General features: G+C 36.3%; 1 protein-coding gene across 1 annotated transcript in view; it reads left to right on the forward strand.

Annotated features, from left to right (window-relative positions):
- ERO1B (endoplasmic reticulum oxidoreductase 1 beta) overlaps nucleotides 1-12,334 on the forward strand; it is a 32,818-nt gene that overhangs the window by 16,524 nt on the left and 3,960 nt on the right. Inside the window, exons 6-15 of the mRNA XM_030034639.2 lie at nucleotides 937-1,010; nucleotides 3,668-3,788; nucleotides 3,879-3,925; nucleotides 5,005-5,016; nucleotides 5,867-5,893; nucleotides 7,350-7,442; nucleotides 7,597-7,843; nucleotides 8,755-8,824; nucleotides 10,006-10,092; nucleotides 11,568-11,701. Coding sequence (XP_029890499.1) covers nucleotides 937-1,010; nucleotides 3,668-3,788; nucleotides 3,879-3,925; nucleotides 5,005-5,016; nucleotides 5,867-5,893; nucleotides 7,350-7,442; nucleotides 7,597-7,843; nucleotides 8,755-8,824; nucleotides 10,006-10,092; nucleotides 11,568-11,701 — 912 coding nt within the window. The remainder of the gene's footprint in view (nucleotides 1-936; nucleotides 1,011-3,667; nucleotides 3,789-3,878; nucleotides 3,926-5,004; nucleotides 5,017-5,866; nucleotides 5,894-7,349; nucleotides 7,443-7,596; nucleotides 7,844-8,754; nucleotides 8,825-10,005; nucleotides 10,093-11,567; nucleotides 11,702-12,334) is intronic.

The raw sequence follows: 12,334 nt of genomic DNA on the forward strand, positions 1-12,334 counted from the left end.
GTATTTCTTGTGATTATTAAATCTTGCCTGCTAGTAATTACTGGAGAAGTTCCTCACCTAATGCCAAGTATAAAGTCTCCTGTTGTGATTTGGCAGAAGGTTAGAAATGGATCTTGTTATAGAATTGCCTCTGTTTGTAGAATTGAGCTAGTAGTAATTTGATCAAACAGAATAGGTTGTTTTCATTATTTCAAGGTGCTTCACTGCACCCTGGAGCAGAGTTCCCAGTCTTAACTTTGCTTATGTTTTGCTGTCAGTAGTGTGGCATCAATAGTTCTGTGCTGCACATATGCATAGAAGAAAGCATTCAGCTTTTGGCACTGTTTGTGTTTCATAGTATGGGAACTTCAAAGTACTTTGTCTGGTACAGTACACATTTGAAAATGCTAGGGTGAGTGGAATACCATTATTATTTAAAAGGCTTAAGACAAATCATATTCATAGTGTAATTTAGCTTGGAAGGGGTGTTTAGACATCCAGTCTCCCACTAAAAAGCAAGGCTAACTATTGTAGATCTCACTGAAAGTACAGGTTACAAAAACATGATGATTCCTTACCCCCGCCCCCCCCCCAACTGACAGCTGCTAAAGTAGTACTTTGAAAAGTGTTTAAAATGTATGCTATGAAAATATTTTGCCAAGCTCTTATTGAAGGAAGAGAAGTCACTGTCGCTGCACAGTTTGTTCAAATAATGATGGTGAAATCTTTCTTGCTGTCTGACGTTAAGATGACTTTTTAAAGTATCGCAGTTGATGCCTGCTTTAATCTCTGTGCAGCTAACAAGCGGTAACTCCATATATTCTTGAGTTTCAGACACAGTAATTCAGAATTCCATTCCAAGTTAACTACTATATGTGGATTGTATTTCTTTTGGTAGCTCTTATCGATGTTGTTTATTTAAAAGTTTAAAATCAAATGTATTTTTTTCCCCCTCAGTAACCAAAGTAAGGAGGCTTTCATTGACTGGGCAAGATACGATGATTCACAGGATCATTTTTGTGAACTTGATGGTAAAATGTTTAAGCTTTTTCAGAGTGTTTGTTTTATTTGCTGTCTCTTAAAAAACACAGAAGATTATAGTTTCTCTGCAAATAACCATTTTTAAGAAGCTTTAATTTTGTGCTAAATGGAGATGTGACGGTTCATATCATCTTACGTGCAAAGAATGCAATTTTTTACAATGAGCATTTGGTAGTCTACACAGGGCACGTTCACTGTTACCTCCCATTAGTATAGTGAACAGGCGACTTTTATGGAAATAAAAAAGAAGGTAAATGGGAGGGGGTTAGCATATATATACTTTTTTTTAAAAAGCTTCTTCTCACAAAAGAGTTGCATCTAGCACAAATATAAGACACATTACTTGCAGCTGATTCAGTTTCTTACTACTGTATTATTTTTGTTGCCACTCTACTGTTTATGCTTGGACCAAGTTTGTTCCTCTTCCAGCCTTGCTATGTTTCCAAATGATCTCTGCACTAAATTCACCCTTTATTGTAAGGACTTTCTTATTGTTAAAACATTAGGATACTAGATTGTGTCTTCCCTCTGCTCCACATATGTGAGTCTTTTTATTTGCTTGTAACATTCAAAGCTCAAAGGAGTGTTTTTTCAGATAAACGTGAGAATTGCCAAGTTCAGGAATGACTGCTAAAGGCCTTTTTAATAAATACATTAGAAAGCTTTCTATGCTAGGAAGACTTAGGGCAAAATGCAAGATGTTTTAATCTACCTTTAGGCTAATGTTTGGTGTCACCTGAAAAGTAGCAGCTGTAATGGACTTACCAACTGCAGTTCTCTTTCAGCATTTCTGCTGCATCTTATCTGTGAAAATTTTCTATATAAGCTGTTTCTGTAATAAACAGTCGGTGAGCATTACTGTAGATCTGAGCTGTTATGTGCAATAAGCTGCTGTTGTCTCTGCTATCTTCAAGCTGCCTACTTACATTTTTAAGAGGACTCAGTTGGGAAAGGTATGGTTTAGGAGCATTTCTTTTAGAAGTAATACTAACTTAAGTAGTTCCTGATTCTACCTCCATCTCTCCTTACATCATGCCCTGCTGAAGGACGATGTACTGCCCCCAGCTGTGTTCTTCCAGTGCTTTTTTTGCACTGGCTCTGGCGTGCATCTTTCTGCATGGTAAGCTGATTCAGCTTACTTGAATAGCGGGAAGGTAAGTTGACATCTTCCTCCCATCTCCCAGATTGTTGTGATGAACTGGCTTATCAGGTGAGTTTGTGAGCTGGAGCAGGGAGAGGTGAGAGAGAATAACGACTGGGAGGAGGTAGAAACTCTTTTTCTCTTCCTCTTCTCTCTTCCTGGTGGTGAGAGAGCTCTTAATTCACCCAACTGTAGCATAAAACCATATCATCAGTTTTACTTTTTACTAGCTTTTTGTTGGGCTGAATGATAATCTAGATAAGGGAATTGATCTAGCTGAAAAAAACTTCATAACCCAGGTCAGCTTTCCATCTTTCTGTTGCACTGCCCCACAGACTCAGTTGTATGTGGATAATGAGAAGAAAAAGTGGAGACCAGAAGTGACCAGAAGTGTAGGAACTGCTTAGGTTAGCCATGCTGTCAAAGAAATAAAGCAAGCTGTAATTTGACTTTGTCTCATCTGGCACTCACTGTGTTGTTGTGCGTCTTGTGTCTGTCTCTTTTCTTTGTTTTTGCTACTACTGCTGAAGCGATGCTTAACTGCTCATGCAGAATCATCTCTTCTTTTTAGAGCAGTTTTCACTCTCTGTTTCTGTGGCTTTTTTCGACATCTGAGGAAATACTCAGTGGCATTGCTTGGCCTATTCCTATGAATAAGTCTCTGGACTACTGGCTTGTATTGTATGTGGGTTTTTTTAAGCATGAGTTGCTCTTGACCTAGAATTTCAGAGGAGGGAATTCTTCCTGCTTTTTACTGGCTGTAGCTTGAAACTCAAGTGTTCTATTCGTACAGAGTTTTTAAGCAGAAAGAGTACTGTTTCACAGTTTTCTTTGGATATGTTGCCTGAATTAGTAGTGAACTTTAGAGATGAGGGTATAACTTGTTGAAATGCTGCTTAAATAACCTGTGTCTTGCCATAACCAACAGAGCGTTCTGCACTATGCTGAAAGTTTGTTCAATTAAGCAATGTGATCTAGACTTTCTGCCAGCATACAAGGGTATCTAGTTAAAAAGGGATTTAGCTAATAAATATACAATATGTACCAACTACAAGATGTACTTCTTTGACCTTGTCTTTATTAAGAAGCCCCTGTAGCAGTATATGCATTTCAAAAAAGCAACTCCCCCAGCTAAATACTGCTGGACAAATAAACCCTGAATTTGAAGCCCATTTAAAACAAAACACTGTTCATTTCTTAACATAGGGTGAGAGAACACATTGTATGACAAGTGTTTATGGTGGAGTTGAAGAAGCCACATAGAAGGTGGTCAGACATTGTAGAAATTATGGCCACACGAGAGACTTTGGAATAAATTGCATACTTTTGAGCTTTCTATTTAGTATGTATATTGCTGTATTTTTATGTACAAGGCATTTATAATCCAACTGGAAGACAGAATAGTATTATATGAGACCTTTTATTTGTATTTAATTCTGCGTGACTGTTTTTAAATCTTTTTTTAACTGATTGGTTAGAAAATGTAACAAAAGGTTTCCTATTTAGATGAGAGATCTCCAGATGCACAGTATGTGGATTTGCTGCTGAATCCAGAACGTTACACTGGATACAAGGGGCCTTCTGCTTGGAGAGTGTGGAACAGCATCTACGAAGAAAACTGCTTCAAGTAATTTGGAGGGAGAGGAAGCCTATTTCTTATACTTGTGCTTCAATTTAGCTTAAAACTGATTCTTGTGTTTTCTAACTTATTTTCTAGGCCTCGATCTGTCTATCGTCCTTTAAATCCACTGGCACCTAGTAGGGGTGGGTCTTGCCTGTTTTATTTTCTAATGCAGTTCTTTTAACATAGTGACTTTTTAAAATTTCCTCTGTAGAAGTAGTTGTCCGATTTCAATATTTAGAGCAAGCTTTGTGATACTTGATTACATACATGCTTAATCTTATGCACATGAGTGGGCTTATTAATGTCAGGGGAGCTAACGTGAAAACTAAAGTAAGTCTCAAACTGTTTAGTAAGTGTTACAGTAATTTTCCAATGTGGATAGAAAGGAGTTAAAGTTCAACAAAAACTTTAGCACTTGTGTATTCTTCCTTTGTGTTTTGTTTTTTTTTTTTCCTAGAGCATTTAATTTAATCACCTTAGCTCATAGTCATCCTAGTGTAATGTAGCTGTACATTTTCCATCCATAATGTTTAGGGTATTACAAATGTACAAATAATTGCATTATTTGAAGAAAGAATGGATACTTAGGAAGGCTGTTATCTGCAAGAGTGTTAAAAAAAAAAAAAAAGAGTATGCCAATGGCTTGGGTTTTAAGTTTTCAAATTTAAACTGAAAACTATAGCCTGGTGTTCCAAATTAATCAGCTTTCCCCTGTCAGTGTGTCTCATTTCCCTTAAAAATTAACTATTAGCCAATAGATTGAGTTGGAAAACATCACCACTCATTAGAAAATCAAGATAGCTTTTAGTAATTATAAATATTGAGATAATATATTGCTGGTACACACAAATAAAAAGAATTGTAAGAGCAGTTTAACTCAGGGATCAGAATTTCAGAAAGGAACACTGGTCAGATTGTTGAATAATGTGAACTGAAGAAGACTTCCTAACTATCTTTCTGAAGCTAAAACATAGCTTTCAAGAATGTGTAAATCAGCTGCTACTAAGATTTCAAATTCTTTGTGGCTTTCATTATTATAATGTATTTAGTCTCAGGTGGTCTTGAGGAAGAGGATGGGAAGTAGCCTATTTTTTTGTAGCTTAAGTAAGGTTTCTTGCACTTTTTCAATGTTTGTAGTAAAGCCTGTCTTTTATTACTACTTTGCTGTGGAAATTATCTTTTTAATGCTTATGGATTTTTTTTCTCCCCCCCCTGCCAGGAGGAGATGATGGTAAGTCATCTTATTTTGCTTGACTTGCAGAAATGAAGTAAGCATTAAGGAGTTTTGGACATCTGATTTATTCATTTTATTGCTGTTGCATTAGAGGGCAGGAAGGCTATGTTTTTATGCAGATGATTGATCAGAAAATGTTTTTATTGGGATAATTCTTTCATTTGGAGTAGGGGAAGGAGTGGGTAAGAGCAAAATACAGTTCTGTTGTTGGTTCTTATCCTTGTAACAGAATATGTCTTGTGGTAATGTTATTGGCAAGATAACTGGAGATGCATAAATTAAAAGATTCTTGGGTCTCCTCTAGAGCCCCATTGATAGTGATGTCAGATCCCTTAAAAGAAGAGGGACAGGTTTTTGGGTACTTTCTTGAATATCCTTGATTTTTGGGAAGGTGGGGAGAGAGTGGGGAGAAAAAGCATTTGGTCTGTCTACAGTGAGACAGACTTTAAGGTTTTTCAGTCAACTGAAAGCTCTCAGGCAAAAGATCTAAGCCTACAGGAAACCTTCAGACAGTAGCAGCCAAGTTAAAGGCTATCAGATATAATTACATTCTTCCGTCACATCTTTCACCACTAGTCAATGTAATCAGGCTTGTGCTCCTGTACACTTCTGAATGCCCTGACCAGTAGCTTAGTCATGCTCGTTCTTGTATTTCTCCTGTTCTGACGCCAACAGATTTAAACTAACTGCAAAGTTCAGCCACTTCAGTGCCTATTCTTACTTTAATAGCTAAATTATTTAGCTTTATGTCCAGATGGCAGCTAATGTTAGTATGCATAGTAATATAAAGATACTGTAATGTTGAAAATGAATACTCTTCATTTAACTATATACTTTGTATTTACAGGAGAATCTTTCTACACATGGCTAGAAGGTAAAGGCTCTTGGATAGGTTAATATAATGTTAAATTCACTAGAAGAAACACTGTAGTACTTTTTTTCATCTCCCCAAGTATTTTTCATAGTGTAGGCTTTTTAATAAGTTGTGCAGAACTTCTGAGTGTCATTCAAAGAATATTTTTTTTTCTTGAGGGTCTTTGGAAATCTTCTCATTCACTTAGATGGTATACTCCTTAAACCCTTCAGTGTTTCATCTTTTATAAAGGGGGAGTTCACTTCAAACCAGTTACTTGGAATTTTCTGCTCATTTTAGGCATTTAAGCAGGGATATTACTATTAGTAACATTGCTAAGCATTTTTATTTGAAAACAGCTTTAAAAAACATTAAAGTTTTTGATGGTTCTGTTCCCAGTATATAAGCTAACATAAGTGTAATGTGTGTTCAGAAGGCAATTTGCTTTTTATTAATATTTAAATGGAAATTATTATTATGGTGGTAGCAATCAAAATTGCATTTTGGAGGTGTGCAGAAAAGTAAATGAGCTAAATGTACCTAATTTCAAACTTAGTTCACTCTGACTTTCATAAGCCTTTACTTGTCTAGTTGGAAATCTCTAACTGGTGCTGTTGTAGGAAAGCATGCAAATTTACATGCTTTTTAAGATGTGATGTCTGTAAATGAGGCGAGATCTCAGCCTCACAGATAGGCGTCACCATCACCTCTTCCTGCTTCTGTTTGTGGAAATTGGAGTGGCAGGGAAGTCACCCAAACTTATCTTTGAGAAAGGAGCAAACTCCTGAATTCCAAGTGTAGTCTCTGTCTCTGGGTCTAAGTGGTTTTGTAAGTAATTTCTACATTTAAATTTTATATTTTAGCCACCCAATGCCATTGCATTTCTGTTTACACTGTAGAAGTCTGTATCTATCAAAGTAATATTTTTCAAGGTTTTGCTCTGCGCATTTAAATCTTCAGTGAATTTACAGTAGAGCTGGGAAGAAATATTTTTGCTGTTTTCCAATGCCATAAGGTTTTCTGGGGTTTTTGATGTTTTTCTGTAAGGTCACTGCTCTCTAATTCAGTAGTAGCTTTAATTCTAATTAGGATGGGTCAGAGTATAGTTCTGGTTTCCAGACTGTCAAAATTCAAGACTATTTCAAATTTATTGCTCAAACAATGTAAGCATCTTATTTTTGTGTGGCAGTTTATCTATACTAATTGACCAGGTACTTATTTGACTGAATGTATTAGAACACTTAAAATACCAAGAAATGTCAAGCTTCATTCTTAGTACTTCTTTATATAAAAATTAAGAGGTAAACTCTTCCTGTGATGGATATAAGGGCTTATTAACAATGCTGAAGTACTATAATTGTAACTCTTGAAACGTAAGCGGTGCAGACTTGCATCACTGAAATGTCAAGGTATATTCATTTTAATACATTATTTCCAGTATTTAGTTTGGGGTCTGTTTGTCTTTTTTCCTGGACAGGTCTTTGCCTTGAGAAAAGAGTGTTTTATAAACTCATTTCTGGACTTCATGCTAGCATCAACTTGCATCTGTGTGCAAATTATCTTCTTGAAGGTAATTTAAGTCTAGGTAAAATTGCTAGATGGAATTCTACAATATCTGTAACGTGTTTGGTTTTTTTCTGAAAATTTTTGATGTATACTTAGTTGCTTTCTTTTTCTAAATATGTATGTTTCACTCCCCCTGCCTTTTTTTTTCCTCTGTGTAGAAACCTGGGGGAAGCCTCGCTGGGGACCAAATGTGAAAGAGTTCACTCACCGCTTTGACCCTATTGAAACAAAAGGAGAAGGACCAAGGAGGCTCAAAAATTTGTATTTCTTATATTTGATAGAGCTGCGTGCTTTGTCAAAGGTTGCACCGTACTTTGAGCGTTCAGTTGTTGACCTTTACACTGGAAATGGCCATGAGGATGCTGAATCTAAAGCTCTCTTACTAGATATCTTCAGGGATACAAAGTAAGGCATAGGAATTTTTTTTTATCAACAGTTTGAAATTCTCAGTTATATTCGCAAGTGAGACTAGATGACTCCTTGATAGTATAGCACAAGGAGGAGAATGGAATGAAGAAATAAAATTAAGTAATGGGAGAGAACAAGAGTCATTTGTACATTTGACAGGAAGAAATGAATATTTTTGAGGTTTGAATATACCGATCTTTAAAAAACAAACACACACACACATACACACACACACACACACCCCACCCCACCCCCCCCCCCCCAACAAAAAAAGAAAAACCAAAACAAAACACCCACACCCACAACACCCTGGGCTACTCCTTATTTGTTGCTTTTTCTGATTCTTCAGTGTAAGATGCACATGATCTATTTTGAAATGGAAAATAGTACATGTAGTCTTTTAACAATCCAGTGAGTAATCCAGCTTTTATCATAGACTTAACCTCTGGGGTTTTAGCCATCCCTTCTTCCTTCTGTTTACTCTGTAAGGTTATTTAGTCCAGTCCCTTTGCTCACCTTCTCACTATTTTTTGTGATTGGTGATGTGCTGTGTGGCTTCATTGCTGTCCCTAATCATAATCTTGCTAGGTATTTGAGATGTGAGACAACAGTCAACTGAAAGGCAAATTAAGATAATTTCAAATATATATTAGAAAGAAATCTTGATAATTGGAAATGGAGTGAAGAAAACTCTCAACAAAACTGTAAATTACATTTCATGTTACAGTGATTGAATAGTAAAACTGATAACAATCAGTAAATTTTTCTAAGAGCTGTTCTGCAAAGACTAGGAACTCTGAAAAGTATTTTACACTGATGGCATGCTCACCAAGCTTGATGGAAGTTTATGCTTCCACTGTAGTTTATGCCAGTGTTTGGTTTTTTTCTTTGCATTTTGTCTTTATTAGGTCCTTCCATATGCACTTTGATGAAAAGTCCATGTTTGCTGGAGATAAAAAAGGAGCCAAGTCATTAAAGGTAAAGCTAGTTTTCTGAATGACATCCAAAATACTCATTTTGGAATTAAGTTGTGTTATTGTAGAAAACCTCTCTACCTACCAGAAGCATACTGCTGAGCGTAGAAAAGGCAGGGATAAAAACTTACACAATTGTATCTGAGGCCTCTTAATCTACTTTATAGTAAATGAATGCAAGGTGTTGTCCTGAGCCAAGCAGACCGAAATCTCTGGTTTAGTGCCTTGGGTCTGCTGTCAGGACTGTGGTTAGGCAAATGAGTTGAATTGGTATTACCGGTAGATGTAACAGTGTTTTTAAATAGAGTATCTGTTTCACATAAGCATCTGAAAAAAGTGGTTTGCTTAAAGAAACAGATGCCTTATATAGTATGATACAATATAATGTAATACAATATTACACTTAACATTAGAAAAGCATAGTTCCTAGACATGGGAACCTAATGCGAATGCTGTTACTACCTAGCAACCTCCAGTGCTAACATGCTGGTGTTCAGATTGGTATGTGCTACAATTCCACAGTTAGAGTGTGGCTCAGTAATAAAGGTCTGTTTTAATACTTGTTAACACTTTTAATACTTACTTCAGTAGTAGTATGTAATTTCACTAGCATTAGAAAGAATGCTGTTACAAAGGTGCCAGTAGTTTATCAGCCCAGCTAGTGTTTTTCTGACCTTAAATATTTGAGATCATCTGAATTAGTTCTGTGTTGCGCTTGCTTCCACTCTCGCTGAAGCTGCAAAGCAACAATCTACCCGTAGCTTTAGACAGGAAATGTCTTTTGTGAGTTGTAACTTGTTTGCCTGTTTGTCAAAAAGGTAGGTTAGTTCAAAAGGGATTTGAATAATGGAAGAAAAATTGGGCAGGGACACAGATACAGTACTTACAGCTCAGAAAATATTGAGAAGGTTGGTAGAAACTCAGTGTACAGAATCCAAGCGTTACCCTGCATGTCCTGTATTTTTGGGGTTTTTTTCGAGGAATTCACTGTTAACAGTGGCTTGGAAACAAGATTCTGGGTTTACGTGGACCTTTGTTATGGCCTGACCACGTAAGGTAGTGGTTTTGCTCAGTTTTAGTAATAGAGAATTGATATTCTAGTGGTATATATTAGTTAACCTTCTGGTTTTGTAAAGCTAAGAGGTACTTTAAGTAAACCTTTTTTATTTTGTGTTTAACTGATAGGAAGAATTCAGATTGCATTTCAAGAACATATCCCGCATAATGGATTGTGTTGGATGTGACAAATGCAGGCTGTGGGGCAAACTGCAGGTACGGTTTGTGTGTGTGTGTGTGGCGGGGCGGGGGTTAGAAGATAAGCGTCTATTTCAGTTTGGCAGGATGCCTCTTACATTAGCATTCAGACTTTTTGCATATGGTTGGTTTCTGATATCCTTACCTATATATTAAAAATAGACTTATGTTTAATTCACTGTTAAACAATTTTTTTAAAAAATTGTTAAAAAAAATCTTTATTTTGTTTAGTCAACAGCTGTTTAGTTTACTAAAAGGTATAGTTTGTATTCTCTGAAAAAAATGTATTTAAAGCAGATGCTTTATGTCAGTCTTACGGACAATCAATATCTTATCTGTATTCAGTGATCAGATGAGCCTTGTAGAATCACCTGTCGGAAGCCTTCCTGGAAGTACAGCACTTGCTTAATTGTTAGAAAATCCAGCATGAGATTTAACTCCACAAATTGAGGCATAAGAGAAAGAAGTAATTCAGATTTTCACAATTTATGCAGAAGGCAGCAAATGAATGCAAAGGTGCATGGTAAAGCTGAAAGTTGAAAAACAGTTTCAGTTTCTGGACACTTACTATTTTTATTTTATCGAGAACAAGATTTTAAACCTCAAGACTAACGTTAAGTCCAGACTGAGAATAGTTGTTACTTTGGGGTGCCTACTATACTATACTGCTGCATAGCATTAAGCTTATCAGAGTTCAGTTTTCAAAGAAATTTATAACATCAAAAATTTGGTGGTCTCTGCTGAATTTCCAGAGTTCTGCCTGCCCTGTCCTAGTTAATGCTTCTGATCTACTGCTGTTTTTTCCTTCTCACACAAAATGAAATAGGGCCAGATTTCCTGACCTACAAAAGTCACTGGCAGCCAGCCTCAACCACTTTTTGTCAAAATCCAGTGGTTGTTTCTGTAGCCCAATTAAAAGGGAAAATAAGAATAGCTTCTTCTGTTCTATTTCTGAATAGAAAATAGGGGTTGAAACGGAAACTGCCATGTCTGCCATTGGGATGGAGATGAAAAAAGCAGAAGTGTTGTGATACCTTGTAATAAAACTTAGTTTCACTTTGAATGGGGGGTGAGGGGAGAGGAAAAGGGGAGACCTGATCCAACTGCAGCTCCTGCAGCAGTGAGGCATCTGTAAGGTAAGGGGCAGGATGGAGATGGAAGTGTTGTAATAGGCATGTTTTCATATGTATGTGCTGTGGCTCAGAAGAAAAGAGATGGAAAAGTAAGAGATGAAAAACATGAGGATGAAGAGCAAGTATAGCTGAGGAAGTAAATGTTCTTATTTAAGTGACTGAACCTGATACACAATTGATGGCATGCATTTGCATTAGTGTCTTGGTTTGTGTGCAGCTCTTTGGGTTAAGGGAGTGTCAATATATAAGAATTGGTACTACAGTTTGCCTGGATTAGATAATTTTTAAACTTTTTTACAGTTTTCTGAGTGTTCGGAGGAGTAATCTTATTGATGTTAAAACACTGGACTTTTTTTGTAGACTCAAGGCTTAGGAACTGCTCTGAAGATCTTGTTTTCTGAGAAAGAAATACAGAGCCTTCCTGAGAATAGCCCATCAAAAGGTTTTCAACTCACGCGTCAAGAAATAGTTGCTCTTGTAAATGCCTTTGGAAGGTAAGTGTTATCATTTGTGTAGTAGAAAAACTGTACAACTTCAGTGTCAACACTCAAGGTCTGTGGAAAGATGTACATGTAGCTGTAGCTTTTTAGAGGCTGAATTACTATGAGTGATACTGATAAACTTAATGCCATCAAACTGAGTATGTGGAGTGTTGATTATTGGCCTTGGTCATCATTCTGTGTTTGGATCTAATTCATCTCTTTATCTCAAATCTCATAAATTCCATCTTTCTCTTAAACAGATGTAAGCATTAGACTTTGAGTGTGTCTCCTTTTTGAACACTGACTACAGCTGTTCTACATTTGGTATTTCTGTTTTAAATGTGTCTATGTAAAAAGTAGTGAAAAGGAAGAAAAATACTTGGAGATTTTTTGAACACTTAACTGTCATTTAGCCCTTAGGCTTTTGGATTTTTGTGTATGATGTGATTATTTTTGTTACGATTTTAGTTTTGATTAATTTTTTGAAAATTTAGCCCAATCAAGTGATGAAATAAAATGTTTTAACAGCTTTAAAAGATGTGTAGAACTTGCTTTGTTCATCATGCTAGTTCTTCAGATCTTGAATATAACAATCTGTTCCTGTTTAAAAGAATGTAATAAACATTATTACCTCTGGTTAGAGAT

This window comes from Aquila chrysaetos, chromosome 13 (assembly GCF_900496995.4).
Source record: "Aquila chrysaetos chrysaetos chromosome 13, bAquChr1.4, whole genome shotgun sequence".
NCBI classification, from domain to species: Eukaryota; Metazoa; Chordata; class Aves; order Accipitriformes; family Accipitridae; genus Aquila; species Aquila chrysaetos.